At 32.8% G+C, this 16,920-nt stretch overlaps 1 protein-coding gene across 3 annotated transcripts in view; it reads right to left on the bottom strand.

The window, feature by feature from the left end:
- LOC145288529 (lysosomal-trafficking regulator-like) overlaps positions 1-16,920 on the bottom strand; it is a 402,321-nt gene that overhangs the window by 259,136 nt on the left and 126,265 nt on the right. For all 3 annotated transcript variants that reach the window (XM_080136335.1, XM_080136336.1, XM_080136337.1), the window contains exon 2: positions 12,282-12,361. In XM_080136335.1, the coding sequence (XP_079992461.1) occupies positions 12,282-12,361 (80 nt within the window). The remainder of the gene's footprint in view (positions 1-12,281; positions 12,362-16,920) is intronic.

Here is a 16,920-nt window from a genome sequence, read left to right as displayed (position 1 = left end):
AAATTGCATTAAAATAACTTAAACGTAAAAAAAATGCAGAAAGTATTAACAATTGTTTATTTGCATAATTTAAACGTGGAAAAAAAAACAATTGGGACGCTGAAAACGTACACAGTAAAACAATATGTACACATGTGCAACCGGAAGTCGTAAACCGGATGTTGGGTTACAATATCCATTACAAGATCATTTGAGTTTTATAATTATATAGATTTTCTTATAATGGTTTGAATCAAAGTTTAAAATGCAAAAGTTAAATATCATGGTTCAATTGTGCTCTAAACAGAAACATTTATTTTGAACATGTCACTGTCTTACCAAAAATCCTGCTGATTTTATATGCTGGGCCCTTCTGCTTGTACAATGATAACCTTGTCAAATGCCCTTGTGATGTTAGGCTGTATAAGTGTGTTAACTTTGTCAAAATCAGACTGTTCCTTCTTTAATCAAATTTTTAATAATTATTAGGAGCACTCAGATACAAAATCTATCTTAGAACACTTCCAGACACAAAGTACATTGTGAATTTTTTTAAATTTGGCCCCCCATTTCAGAGTCCATAGGGAATGAACTCACACACAAAGTGCCTTTTTATTTATAAGTAGAGATTTATGGTCAAATTTGTGCTCATTTTTTACATAAATACTAATCCTATTAAACTATGCATCAAATGGATACCATAATACTTTATTTGCTGCACTTTACAACAAAGATCCATAAAAAATTTAAGCGCTATCGGCTCAGTACTAAAAAGTACAAAATAGAATGGACAGACAAAGAGAACTATAGTATATATAGTATTGGTTTGATTTAATTTTTTTTTATGGCATATCAACCTTAATTTTGACCAATACTAAAAAAAAAAAAAAAAGTAAAAAAGAAAGTTTGGATAAAATCTGACTAAATATAGAAATGAATGGAAAAAGCAGTTAGACCAAAGAATACAATCAAATGATATGATTATATATTTTGTTTTTTATTAGTAATAGTTCCTCCCACACCCCATAATTGATGCTTTGCATGAAATACACCGGCTTTTCTTTATCTCTTTTCTTCTGGCTTTTCCTTCAAAGGTGGAGACACAGTGGAGCATGAAACAAAAAATGTCTATCACAGGCTTATAAAAAATACATATATAATAACAGTTATAAATAAGTCTTTATTTGTTGTATCATTACTATCAATTGAGATCTTCCGATGACCACGTGACCTAATTAACCAACGTCATGTGACTTATGACTGCATGTAGAAAAAATGCAGGCCCAACTATTTAAATAATCAGTGTTTAATTAACTTTTAATCTTTTCTAAATTTTCGGGTGCTTGACAGAAACATGATATCAAACAAATTTTCAACTAATTGTTGAATTAGTAACAAATTAGGTTACAAAAAAAAAGAAACGGTGTTGATATTGTTTTTTTTTTTTTGGGGGGGGGTAAGGAAAACTGGAATCAAACAAAATATTTAGCCTTTTCCGTAAGTTGGAAATTATCAGAACTTGTAATAGAGTGCATATGAGCGCATGAGAAAATATCAGCAGCAGTTGTAGGATAGCTGGCTTTCGAAAGTAAGAGTAGCCGAAAAATCACGTATGCAAATTAAGAAGTGTGCGCAGGCTTGAGTGACAAGAAAAAAAGGACAGAACATGATCAGAGAGAAGCAAAGTGCATACCCGGGAAAATGGATGTGTAAAATTGAAGGCAGAAATGGCTGGCTATGGCCAGCGTGAGGAGGAAAAGAAAACACAGCCAGATGAGATGGACCTGTGGCTCCATGGTGATGGCTAGAGACTTAAGCTGGTATTGAGACGGCAGGGTTTTGGCAATCTCATGGCAGACGAAATGAACAGTTAGAAAAAACAAGAAGTAGGCATTGTTTGGAAAGTAATGGTAATAATTGCCTCCAACAAGCAGCAAAATTCCACCTCTTTCATGTTGAGGTTCCTAAATGCAGAAAGCCTAACAGTTTCTTCTTTCAGTCTGTTAAACTTTGGAATTCCTTCCCCGTTTCCTACTTCCCTAACCTGCACATATTTAAATGCAATGTGAACAGACATTTCACTGCTCAACTCTCCACAGTCTCTTCTTAGACACAATCCCAAATAGTATAGTACGTCCTTACGTCCAAGTGGTAATATGTCTTTTTTGGGATGAAAGAGTTTTAAAAAAAAAGACTGATGCTGAGAGCCATTCCTCATGCATTAGTCATCTGAAAATCAGCTGTTTGTTTCTCAACTCACAAAGTCAAATTTTGACATCCAATATTCAGATTATTCAAGTTTGGAATAATGACATGAAATTATTATTATTATTATTATTATACAAAAGCTGAGGCAATTAAGGTTTGTTTGTCTAAAGATTTTTTTTCCTATAACGGGGGGGGGGGGGCTCGTCTTTGCCTGGACGTAAAATACACTTAAATATGACATTTTAATGTGTCCACATTTCGTATATTATTACAAAGTCGTGATTCCAAAAGTAAAAAAAAAGTATTTGGGTGCCATCAATTAGAATCGAAACCGAAAGCAAAAATTATAAATAAAAGGGAATATCACCACTAGTATTAATACTATTTCACATATAGCTGTTGAGAGAAAGAGAGCAGAAAGATTAATTTTAGATTTTGTAGCATTCAAAGCTGGTGACGTTATCACTGTACGAACATGACACACATATGAACTGATTAAAAAACAAAGATGAATGTATAAAATGAATAACGATTTCTTAAATTTTTGACTCCTTTTTGACCCCTTAAAAATAATTTTAACCGGCTAAAGATCCATAATGGTCCATAAAAAATCCAATCATTTGAGGTCCCTAGTGCTGTTCTGTGACTTTTAGTTTCAGAAGAGAGAGTTTGAAAATATGGACATAGTAAGTTTTATAAATTAGATTATACAAAAGTTGTGACAATTAAGGCTCGTTTGTCTAAGGATTTTTTTCCTATATATTTTAATTACACAAAATACATATTAAAATATTCCTCACTTTTTCAGATTTAATTATGTAAAAAAACAAAAAAACAAAAAAAATAAATAAACTTCTATTTAAATTGTTCTAATTAACCGTGATTTGCAATTAAGCCATCAAATGACCAATCTCTTTCTAAGCTTCTATCACTCCGACCTTTCCTCACTGTATTTTTGTTTGACAACCCTAACCCTGCTTTTATTTTATCTGCAACATTTGGTTTCATTTCTCTGTTTACGAACAGTCTGAGGTAATAAAGGAAAGAATTATGGCTAGAATAATTAATTTTAAATAAAAGGGAATATCGCCACTAGTATTAATACTATTTCACATGAGAGAAAGAGAGCAGAAAGATTAATTTTAGATTTTGTCTTAATATTTTTTGTATTGATAACCCACTACGTTACAGAGCATCTAACTTGTTTTTGTTTTTTTAATTTTTTTTAAATTTTTTTTTACACAGTGATCACCACTTATCAAGGCCCGGAAGCCACTCAGGGATAAGGGTTGTTGCAAGGACATTACGTTAGTGTGGAGATTTGATGAAGTGTTTAATTAAGGGGGCGGTTCATTAGGAATTTGTTAACATTGGACTTGAACACATCCAAGTTGTAGTTAGGTGGGAAGCAGGCAGACGGAACAGAGTTCCACAGGCGTGCAGTTCTAAGAAAGAAGCTTTGTTGATGGAATCCACGTTTTGATTTAGGCACAGATAAACAGTGGGTGAAATTTATCACAGTGGGTTCGGCTAGGCGGGTGTTTTTCGTGAAAGATTGGCGAGGGGAGACCAGAGATTGGAGTTCAGACGAGCACCTGCCATGGAAATAATTGAGTTGAAAACGGTATATAATGACTAACAATGGGTTAGAATACACACATTGAAAGGAAAAAGTTTTTTTTTTTTTTTTAGAAAATGAGATATTCACTTTCCTACAAACAGAAAAGGGTACATGTAATATATGTTAGAAATCAAGGGTCTATATGTTCAAGATGGAATCGACACATAAATAGGAGCAAATCATTTATTGAGATTGTCAGACTGACTTCCTCTTGGTTTCAGCCGTTTTGCCCTCCGGCCTTCATCAGGTGTTTTGTATCGAACTGGGGAACCGTTTGTTAGGAGTCCCGAACCCAACCTTTTACTATTATTACGGGGGTACCGTGTTCGGACTCCAGCGAGAATCAGCAACTATGTCCAAGAGCCTAGCTGGAGTTCGAACATGGTACCCCCGTAATAATAATAAAGGGTTGGGTTCGAGACTCCTAACAAACGGTTCCCCAGTTCGATATAAAAACCTGATGAAGGCCGGAGGGCAAAACGGGCGAAACATTGTGACTATAACAACCAAGATGAGGAAGTCAGTCCGACAATCTCAATAAATGTAAACATCTCATCTCAAAAATACAGACAATTACTAGGAGCAAATCAGTTCACACAAAAAGTTATATTATTCTTTTGGTAATGACTTAGTGACTTACTATTGAAAAACTCATGTATAAAAGTTCATACATTATTGAACAAATAGAATTTTAGCAAGTTTCATCATTTTTAAGGTTTTAACAATTCTCAGAAAGAAGTTAATGAATATAGATGGATTTTATCTTTATTTTAACGTAAACTTAAATTCCTTTAAATAATAAAAAATGAAGTTAAAAAAATGGAACTAAATTGAGACATGTGCATGCGAGTATTATGTTTTTTTCTAAACAGTTCACTTTTTTTACTTACAAGTAAGTAAAAAAAATACCCCACCTGATATCGAAACCAAAACGTAAGACAGTGAGTCCAGTATGATAACCATTAGGCCAGCTTGCCACGAACTTTAAAAAGTGTTTTCAACTCTACTTATTCTTAACATAAGTAATCTGTCATGTGAACCATTCACGCATTCGCATTCATGACACACAGATAAAAATCTAACGACCTCCAAGTCCTAATTTTTCTATTTGATCCTTAGTAGCCCTTTTTTCCGGATGAAAACTGATTAAAAAGTTTTCCACGTGTCTGAATAACCTATATACCACATTTGAAGTCTGTAGATCAAAAATTGAGTATCTAGGTTGAGAAGTGTCCTCACACGCACACATTTCTATAGATATATAGATTATCTTATAGATTAAAAAAAAATTATTATTGGGGGTCCTATCTATAGGACAATGGGAGATAATGTGTTAACTGATACTGCAAACTCCCCATCTTTTTTTTTTTTTTTTTTTTTTTTTTTTTAAACTCAAACAATTTGATCTGAGCTCAATGGATGGCCTAACAGATAATACTTTCTCAGTTGCTCTATGCAATCGTGAAGTCTATTATTTCCAAATCTTATGAAAAATCTGTCTGGTATCTAAACTGAAATAAATTACATACGTTCAGAATGAACTTCTTCCCCTTTTCACACAGACATTTTAAAATAGATGTGCGCACTAGACCCATTAAGCTTATTAATAACATGAAATTATTTGATTAAAAAAAGAAATTGTTTCACAGGAAATGAAAGGAAAGAAATTTCTGAATCTCAAATACAAAAAAGAAAAAATATATTTAATCTTGTAACGACAAGCAGATGAGGGCTGAGCTTTTGGTTTGAAGATGTGAGCAATATTTTATAGGTTAAGGGTCGAGGTGGGAGACGTTGCACAGCATTTGTAGAAGGGATGTGGGGGAAGCAGCTATTTACTTAGGTTGGGTTTTTTTTTTTTTTATAATACTGTCAAGACGCTTTGGCAGACACAAATTTCCATAAACACCAAAACAAACAAACACGTCCACCTTTGCGATATATATCTGTAATGAGTAATGAATTATACTTTATACTTCATTGAAGTTTTACGGTTTTATCAGATGATCATGTCTCCCCCCCCCCCATACCAAAACAAAGATGGCTGACACTAGAGGAAATGAAAGTGATGACTGATGTGCTCATGTTTTTTTTTTCATTCATATTTTAATTTATTCAAAATTTTTAATGTTTATTTTTTTTTATATATACAATCATTAAAAAGTAAATTTTTTATTCTTATTTATTTACTTTTATTTTAAATATTAATTAGCAGGCCGCCCGGCGTTGTCCGGTCGTAAGTACTAGACAACTGGAAACAATCCTGAGATTAGCGGAGAGCACATACAGCATCTGAAATTTCCAAATGGTCACCCATTTTAGTACTGACCAGGTTCAACGTTGCTTAACTTTGGTGATCTAACGGAAATTTTTTACCCCCCCCCCGTGTTTCTTTTTGATTTAAGAGCACACACACACACCTCGAAACACCCGGACAACGCCGGGTACCCCCGCTAGTATAATTTAAAGCACATATCGGCTTAATCATCTGATTCTAGAAGGGGAGGGTGTTACGAATATAAATTGAGTTTGTGCATATATTTTTAGAGTCATTACGGTAGAGTGTATGTGAGGGAGGGGGAGCAGTATCCAATCCTGATGAATTAACATGAAATGAGTATGGAAAGATACTACACACATTTAAAATAGTAAAGTGAATGGAGCACAAAAAGATAACAGACAGATACGAAATCTCCATTAGTTATAGACATGATAGTATACAATTAGAAACTTAGGAATAATATTAACAATAAAACAAGTTTTTCTGCATTCTTAGATAAAATAAAATTAGATACTGATTAAACAATAAACACATTTAGAACTGATTTATAACTTGTTGAGTTAGTTTATTTTATATATAACTTAAAGACGATCCGTCACCTCATATTTTCGTTATTAATAATTTTTTTTTTTTTTTTTACTCCAAACTACATGAAAATAATGTTTATCAGTGATTTATGAAAACTATTGATTTTGATATTTAATCCTGATCATGCTTTTATTAGTTACTAGCGGGGGGGGGGGGTACCCGGCGTTGCCCGAGTGTTTGGAGGTGTGTGTGCTCGGGCGGGGGTGGGGTGTTAATCAAAACATAAGAATAAGCGAAGTAAAAAAACTAAACTAAGAAAAACAAAAAATAAAAAATAAAAACGAACGTTAAAACTTCTTTAAAAAATCTGAAAAATAAAGCTGGGGTACCCGGGCGTTTGGGGGGGGGGTAATCAAAACATAAGAATAAGCGAAGTAAATATTTTTTAAATATTAAATAAAAATTAAATATTATATTAAAAAAAAGTTAAAACTTAAAAAAATCGAAAAAAAAAACACAAAAAAACTAACGTAAGGCAAACGAACGATGTTAAATGTAAAAATCGGAAAAACAAAAACAAAAAAGAAAACAGAAAAACGAACGTTAAGACTTCTTTAAAAAATCTGAAAAATACCCCCCCCCCCAAAAAAAAACACGTAAAAAATGGCTTAAATAAGCCTGTTTCAATATTAAAATTTAAAAAATCAGTGGGTACCCGGTGTTGGCCGGGTGTTTTTGTGTGTGTGTGTGTGTGTGTGTGTGTGTGTGTGTGTGGTCGATCGGGGTTGGGGGGTGTTAATGAAAACCTAAGAATAAGCGAAGTAAAAAAAAAAAAAATGAAAAACGAACATTACGTGAAAAATGGCTTAAATAACCCTGCTTCAATATTAAAATTTTAAAAATCGAAAAAAAAAAAAAAAAAAAAAAAGACATCTCACACCACGATTCGAACCCAAAAACCTTTAGATAATGACCCAGCTCTAATGACCTAAGACGACGTAGACGAAATTAGGTCATTTTTTTTTTTTAATCTTTAAACTAAATCGGGTTACGACGTTGTATGACGCATGCGTAGAAGCGACAGTCATGAGAGGACGGTTTTTGCTGACCCCTCCCCCTTTAGAAAAGTGCTGATTTCAGGGTGAAAAAATTAATGTTTTTGGCCAATTTTTCGATATTTGTCGGGCGAAGTATGGGGCTTTCATATGAGACCAAATTTATGAATTTTTGTTCTGTCGTTTTTAGTAGACATACATACACACACACATACATACATTTTCGCTTTTATATATACAGAAGAAGATAAAGTAAGCAGGAGAAATTTTTACCTTCTCACTGCCATCTACTCTCACTGACCTTATACACACTGGAGAGTGGGGAGGTGGAGGGGGGTTAACAAAATACAATTTTTCCTTATTCACCACTTCACTGATTATTACTTCCTTTTTGGATAAGTGGCTGATGTACGTTCAACCAGATATCAGGTTGACAAGAAAGTTCTTGCCGTTTTTAACTTTTAAATTCAGAATATATCTCAACTCAAACAAAAATTTATTGATTGAAATAAGCACCATCAGAATTAACACTTTTGCCAATGTTAACGTAAAAATTGTGTATTCTGGTGATGAAGTCGCTCAGGGAGGTTTTGAGATTGCTCAGGTTTTTTAAGCATTTCTGATGCAGAAAGTTGTCGAACTGCTTGAAAAAATAGTAGTCAGTAGTTGAGGTCTGGAGAGTATGGTGGATGAGGCAGAGTTTTACAGCCCAATTCATTCAGCTTCTGCAGGGTCGGTTGAGCAACGTGCGATTGGGAATTGTCATGGAGGGGAATTGAACTTTTTCTGTTGACTAATGCTGGGTGATGTAGCCGAAGTTTCTGATACATTTCATCTATTTGTTGACAGTACTTCTTCGCTGTAATGGTTTTGCCTGCATTCAAAAAACTAATGGATGAAACCAATCACAAACCAACAAACAGTAAGCATGACCTTTTGGTGCGACTCTGGCTTTGGGAAGTGTCACCGAGCTTTGTCAGCATCCAAACAATGAGCTGAGCATCGCCAGTTGTTATAAAGAACCCCTTTTCATCAAGAGTCACAATCCGATTGAGTAACAGGTTTTTCTTGTTGCGTAAAAGAAGGGAAGATGGCATTTCATAACAGCGTTTCTTTTGATTGTCATTCAATTCGTGAGGCATTCATTTATCAAGTTTTTTTGTCTTTCCAATCTCTCTCAAGTGGTTGGAAATCGTTGTACATGTTACATCTAATTCAGAAACAAGTTCTTGAACAGTTGCGCATGGATTAGTTTCAACTAAGGTTCGTAATTGATCGTTGTCAACATCTGATGGCCGACCACTATGCTCATCATTTTCAACACTAGTCACCACCACAAAATTTCTTAAACCACCATTGTGTTGTGCATTCAGTAGTGGTTTCTGGGCTAAATACTTTATCGATACCATGAGCTGTTTCAGCAGCTTTTCGGCAAGCTTGAATTGAAAAAAAAAATTTGCAAATTTGCTTTTTCCCCCCCTCTTGCATTGAACATTCTGAAAGGAAGACAATTGTTTTAAACGATTGTAATTTTAACGATTAGATAAATCGAAAAACGATCTTTAAAATAATATATAAAGTAAAGGTAGTATAACAGAAACTTATTTGAAATCAAAATTAAAAATTCCACAAAAACTTTCGTCTGAACCTTATATGTGAGAGGGAGAAAGAGAGAGAGAGGAAAAAGCGGACAGTTTGGTTTATAAATTTAATAGATGCACCATTTTGTGTGTCTCGTGGGTCAATTCAGTTAATGCACTAAACTTAGAGACAGAGGCTGCGAGTTCAAACTTCACCTGGAGTATAATCATTTTTAATCTGATTTTGTCCTAAAACAAATTTATGCATTTTATATTACAATATTAAGCAGATTGTTTAATTTTATTTGCAATTATTTTATGTAATCAATGTAATTCATAGAAATTAGGACCTAGGGCAATGCCAGGTAGCCTTGCTCCTAATGAATGAATTTTGTTCTTGCAAATTTCATCAATTTTCTGTAATACAATTTTTAGTTTTTTGACATGATACTCGAATATTTAATTAGATACAGCAGACATTTTTTTTTTAAACAAATTTTATTTAGAATTCTCAGATTTAATTTTCCCCAGTACTAAATTCTAGCTAGTCACAGTTTGCTTTTGTGATAGCAAAGGTAGGGGGGGTGTAAATTAGCCCTCATGTGAGTTTTTTTAAGATCACATTTATATACAAAGAAATTTTTTCAGTCACATTGCCTTTTTTTTTTAATTTTTTTATTGCTTTGTCTCTTCTCTTCATAATTTCAAATATAATTATAATAATGATAGTATTCAATTTCTGTGTTTGTGAACCGTTAACCACCTAACTACATTTTATTCATGATGGATTAGTTCATTTTTATATATTTCTTTCTATTTTTCATTTTCTCTCTCTCTCATAGGAATATATATTTCATTTGTTATCTTTCTCTCACATAGAAATATACATCTATTTCTATTTTTCATTTTCTATCTCTCTCTTTCATAGAAATATATATTACATAGAAAAATGCGAACATGAAAAGTAATATGGTTAAGTTGGTTGGTTGTTTTTGTTTTACGGCATATCAACCCTTTTCGGGTTATTTAATGCCGAATCCAAAGATTTTGAAGAAAAATTTTTTTAATAGAATATATTTGTTGTTTTCACGTCGGTTTCTATTTAACCCATAGTTGGGACCCTAACAGGTACTACCACTCCGGGTCAGAGTGGACCTGGGAGCAGCGGTAATTAAAGGGTGGCTCCACACTCCCCAAAGCCCACAAGCTGGGGCCTCACCACTGGATATAGTTTAAGGTCATATCCAGGACCCTCATTGAGGGACTTTTACCCTCTGCAGGTGGGGGGGGGGGGCAGTCGGCATATTCTAATGCCCGACAGACAGGGCCAATATGGTTAAGATTAAACTTAGAAAAGGAAAAGAACTACTTGTTAAAACTGGAAAAGAACAAGATATTCTAGTAAAAAATATAATAAATTTATAACTTAAAATATTGCAGCATTAAGAATTGATTATATAATGTTAAATTGAAATTTTTTTTTTAATTCTTAATGCTGCATTATTTTAAGTTATAAATTTATTATATTTTTACTAGAATATCATTTTTAACAACTAGTCCTTTGACTTTTCCATGTTTATATCTTAACCATATTACTTTTCATACTTGCATTTTTCTATGTAATCCATGATTTTTCCAGGCTTTGCTTTGTAATAATATTTTCTTTTTTGTGTTTAAAATCATCTTTTTTATCCATTTGATTGGCAGGCATAATGAATACCGAATTATTTTTTATGAAAGAATTTATTTTTAAAAATATTATGAAATATATTTTTTCAAATATTTATTGTTAAAATTGATTTGAAAAATATTTGTTTTCTATAAAGTTCAATCAATTTTCCTATAAATCTCAATAAATAATGATTTTTAAGGTAAAATTAACAGTAGAAGCAGCAAATACTATTCCAAAAGATAAATAAATATGCAAAAATAGTAAAAAAAAAAAAAAAAAAACTGGAATTTTTGGAACAAACTAAAAAACTAGTGTTGAAAAATCCATTTTCCTGATTAAACCAGTGAAATATAAAAAATTTAAGTCTACAAGAAATTTTAAAATAATTATGAAAATAACCTTCATCAGTTTCAATTTTAAATAATCAATTCAGGAATAAACAAATCTTGAGAAACAGTTCAAAAATTGAAATTAATAATAAATTCCTTGGAATTTCTTTTAGTATTTGATTAAAAAAAATCATTATAAAAATTGTAACTCATTTATATTAATATATTAAAATACCGTGTTTAAAAAAAAAAAAAAAATTGAAAACTGGAGATAAAACGTCAACATGGAAAAAGTTGCTATGGTAACCAACAGCGAATCAGAAGAAACTGTCTCTCACGTTCCTTACATATTCTGAAGACTTTTGAACACCAGTAAATTTTATTATAACTTGTTTTAATGAACGAAAATTGAAAATATAGTTGAAAAGGTGACCTATGAACTGCAAAAAATGTTTGAAATTTAGTCACAAAATAACTGAGTGGTGAAGCTTTAAATCAGTTCTAAATGAGTAAAACTACCACTTAATTCATATATATATATATATATATATATATATATATATATTATAGATAGATATAGATATGGGCATGGTTCAGAGCCTAAGGAATGAGGGTGGAGAGTTGTATGTTTGGGTTCGTTTTTTACTGATTTTTTTCTTAAAATAAACTTAGACATTTTAAATTAAGCAAATCATTTAGTTTTATGTTTTATTATTTTTTTAATGAAATCTACATCATTTATGGAAAGTAGGACTCCGATATTTTTCTTGACAATGTCAACTTGAAATTGTCAGTTAATATTGTTAATTTTTTTCATAACTTTTAATGTACATTGATTTTTTAAAAGTTTTTCTAAACACAGAAGTCATTTTTTAGTTTTCTAGAAGGTTTTGCAAATCTAATAATAAGCATGTTTTTATAATTAAATGAAAAAAAGTGTTATATGAGATGAAGGATTAAATACCCTGAAAATTAAGAAAAGTACATGAAAACAATAAGAAAAAAGAAAAGGTAAAGGAAAAACTCACCCAAGTTCTGAGAGATCTTCTTTCCCCCGCGCCTCTTTGAGAACAAGCCAAAGAAAGACATCCAATATCCGTGATTTTTTCTGAAAGAGAAAAAAATTAACAGTTTTACTTACTAAGCGTCTTTAACGGTCATTTTTTCGTCTAATTAATTTTATTTCAACTTTTAATGAAATGAAAAAAAAATGATTTTTATCTTTCGGATTTTTTTTTTAGGTAAGAATTGATTATTCATGGGTCGTATGGCTTAGTGGATAAAGTACTTGGTAAAATTCAGTTATAAAGATGCACTCTTCTAGAGGTTGAAGGTTCAATCGTCAGTGCAGGCGACATTCAATAAATAATTAGGACTGTCTAATGGAATGAGAGTATGCTACTCTCATTGATCAAATAAAGAGTTTTGTTCGAAATCCCATACAGATGCCCAAGCTTGACAGAAAGTTTCTAAAGTTTGAAAAGAGGAAAGTTATGTTGATGGAAACAAAAGATGAGAAGAGTAGCCTGAAGTATTCAAATAATATGAAAAAATAAAATTATATTTTAGGAGGATGAGAGGTTAGGGCACGACGAAAACTGAAAAAGAGGGGACAAAACAAAAAAAAAACGTTTTTTAATTTTTGAAGTTGGGATTGGTTTATCTGGATTCTTTGGAGTAGTTCTCATCTTGAGTGTCATTTTCACAACTTTTCTGTCGATGTAACCTTCAACTTTCTTTAGGTGTATCCGGTCAAACTTGGGAATCTGCGTGGAATTTTAATTTTCAGGGGTAGCATGCTCTCGTTTCGTCAACGATGACAGGATAGAGATCCTAAGTAATTTGTAATTTTTTCGGTCTACCTGCCCTGAGGATGGAACTTTTAACCTTCAGAAGGGCACTTTTACAACTGAATTTTTCTAAGCACTCTTGTTCTACAAGATACACCTGAAAAGGTTGGAGGTTACACGACCGAAACGTTGTGAAAATGACAATCAAAATGAAAACAGTAGTCCACAGAATCCAAATCGTATGAACAACAAGGATAGCAAAACTATGATGTTTTGGTAATTGGATAATCATTTTATTATATTCTGTTTCTGCGTAACTATCCGACTGTATACGTTTCTCAGCAGATTAAATAAGGAGACACTCGTTCAAAATATGAGGATCGCACTAAACTCAACTACAAAAGAAGTAGTAAGTGATACAAGCAAATCATTACTAAAAAAAAGTTGTTGTAATGCGTGTTGATTAATAGCAGTGGTTATATATATATATATATATATATATATATATATATATATATATTAGTGGCTTGGCAATGCCACAGGGGATACAACCGAAGCAGCAAAACTGAAGCTGACCTGCAAGACACTATATATATATACAAATGTAGGCTAATTTGGGCATATTTTATTGGTTTGAAAATGTAGGTTCTTTTTTACTAATTGTCATAAAATTTTAACCATAGAATAGTATTACAATCTTCAAAAAGCCAGCAAATTTTCATGTAGTTTCGTCTTATAAGAGCAAAGACATGAGTATTTGAATATTCAATTTAGCTATCAGTGTAGATATATCCATAGATATACGATCTTTTTAGGCAATTTTATAAGTTCCAAATCTCAGCGACTATAGATCAAAATTTAACAAATGCAGACACGTTGGAAAGATAATTACCTGAATTGTGCAGTGGGCTATGTGACATTTGCCCTTTTTGGGCACTCTTTTTACAATCATAAAATGTTTCAATCATAGTCATTTTTTCCTAGTTTTTTTGAATTACAAAATATCTGATATTTCTCCAAACCTCTGGCCTTGGAGGAGAAGACTAAAACCTGCTGTTATAGTTTCAAATTATCTGAAATAACAGCAAGGGGAGACTCAATTCCAAATATTTCTCATATGTTATATCTCTCCTCTTTGGCTTTCATACATAAAGTAATTTTCAGTGTATAAGAATTATTTGATACTGGAGCTATTCATAATCGTATCCTATTTCCAAAATAGAAGAGATATTACATATGAGAAATATTTTGAATCAACTCTCCCCTTGCTGTTATTTCAGATCATTTGAAAACATAGCAGCAAGTTTTAGTCTCCATCAAAGCCAGAGGTTTTGGGGAAATATATATATATATATATATATATATATATATATATATACCAGTGGCCTAATCACGTTGCATACAGCATAATCATGTTGACACAACAGTTCCTGCTGGATCACCAAAGTTAAGCAACATTGAACCTGATCAGTACTAAATGGACGACCGTTTGGGACTCCTATGTGTTGAATGTGCTCTCCGCTTATCTCTGCATTGTTTCCAATCATCCAGGACTTCTTGCTCAAACAGTGCCGATTCAGGAGAAGTATGGGTAGAGATTGCGCAACCCTTGCCTCACAATTACATGTGCAGCTGCCCCCAGAAGGGGTATCCTTTGTCTATCGAGACTGAATGGAGGCATCGATACCAGCAGCATTTACCTTAGGTACCTAAGGAACTGGCTTCCTCTGAAGGAAAAAGTGTCAAGTGAATATTAAATTCACAAGTGGTCCCCAGTCGCATGTATATCACAATCAAGAATTTATGTCAACATTAGATTTTTGAAGTTGTTGTAGGGACGTGTTGACGTCCTCTTACATAGAGTCCCTGATATTACCAAATAGTCACTCATCTGGTACTGACCAGACTCAATATTGCTCGATTTCAGTGATTTAACAAGAACCGGTGTGTCTTCATGATTATACCATACATAGCATGAAGATTATGAATTGCAACAATACAAATTTGCAGTTTAGCAATGTTTTTTTCATTCTTTTCCAGTATGCATATGTAACGCCCCAACCCAGCTGTCTCAAAACTTCTTTTGTAAAACGAAAAGGAACGGATCAGCTTATCCACTATGCGTCACTCTACTCCTTGTTTGTGACACAATATGCTAATATGCATTCCTAACCTTTAACTTTACTTCTAACAAAATTTTTTTTCTTGCTCAAACTAACCCCACACAGAATTTTCCAATTTTTTAATCTTATTTTTACACATCTGATATGAAAGTTGGTTTATCTGTTTCACAGCATATAAACCATTTTGGATTTTATTTAAATTGTAAAACGCAATATCTATTGTAAATTATTTATTGTATATGATCAATTAAACCCAAGTTGCTATTTTATTGATAGTTAGAGAAAATTACAAGTTTATACATTTACTGATAATATTAGTGGTTATATGAGACCTTAACATGTAAAATGTTTTTGACTCCTAATGGGGGTATGACACCAATGATTTCGACAATCGTTTTTATAACCACTGGTTGTGCTAACCAACCAATGAAAACGTTCCAAAGTTACTATAAAAATTGTCGAATTTTGAATTCAATCAGTTCGCTGTTGGCTATGTCACGAACCACATTTAAATACTTAGCCGCCATCTTTGTTACTGGAAATTACTTCACACTCAGCATCGAGACTGCACTCTGTTCAACATAATGTCTTAACAGTTAACATCTTATAGCCAATTTCACAATCTCCATCACAAAACTGGTGCAATATTTTTGGCGAGAATATCTTACAAATGAGACAGAAATACAAAACAAGGCTTAGAAATAGAAAAGTTGATAAAAATACACCAAAAACTTCCACTACAAAAAACTGAATGTGCTGAGTATTTTTTTAATTAATTCATCCAGGACTATATAGATAAGGAATACTCTATAGACTGGTTAAAAAGCGGATTGCTCCACTGTGATCAGGTTACTCAAGATCCAGGCTTGATGACCAATACTTTTCTGAAGATGAGTGGTCTCAGCAATGACAATAAGTGCAGGTTCTGCCACACAGAAGTAAAGAATGTGAGCCACCTTGTGTAAATATCTCCATTGGACCATCTGAATGCAGCAGAAAGTCATGGGAATATATACCAGAAAGAATAGTAGGAAATAAGTCATACACCATGACTATGCAATTCCTACAACCATGTACCTAGAAAACAAGATCTGATGTGATGATATTGGATAGAAAGGGGAGGGAAGCAACATTAATAAAAGTTAGTGTCCCCATTGATGCTGGGTTAAACAGCTGAGAGGGAAAAGTCTTATGTACAACATGAAGAGAAACTGGAATCTAAGGAAGATCTCCATCATTCAAGTAATTACAGAAACAAATAAACCCAAGAAAAAGAATTTCAAAAACTACCTAGCAAATAAACCCGGTGAACCAATAGCAAGAGAGATACAAATAATTGCACTTAAAAGGATAGTTAGAATCTTTAAAAGATATCTCAGAAAGTCTGGCTTTCATTACACTAATCATTTAACCAAGCACATGCTAAACAATATTAAAAATAAACGTTATTTACTAGTGAGAGGTGATGCTAGACAGACGAATATGGGCAAATAGAACAGTTAAGGGGGTACACTGTTTATAATGTCTGTCGAATAATCAATAATGAATCGAGACAAACAAGAACTTCATAAAATGAGCTAACATTGTCGTCAAGCCATTAGAAGTTTCCCCAACAAGTTTTCCGAGCAAACTGGTTATGATTCCATTTTTGTCCGAAGAATCCAGCACATTTGCATGGTGAATATTGACAACCGGGCTCGTGAATATTCAGCCATTTTCATCCGTGTTCAGAATGTCTTTATTATGACGCACAT

The sequence above is a fragment of the Euprymna scolopes genome, chromosome 2, assembly GCF_053919585.1.
Source record: "Euprymna scolopes isolate OS-2025 chromosome 2, ASM5391958v1, whole genome shotgun sequence".
Taxonomy (NCBI): domain Eukaryota; kingdom Metazoa; phylum Mollusca; class Cephalopoda; order Sepiida; family Sepiolidae; genus Euprymna; species Euprymna scolopes.
This window is presented reverse-complemented; position numbering and strand designations above follow the sequence as displayed.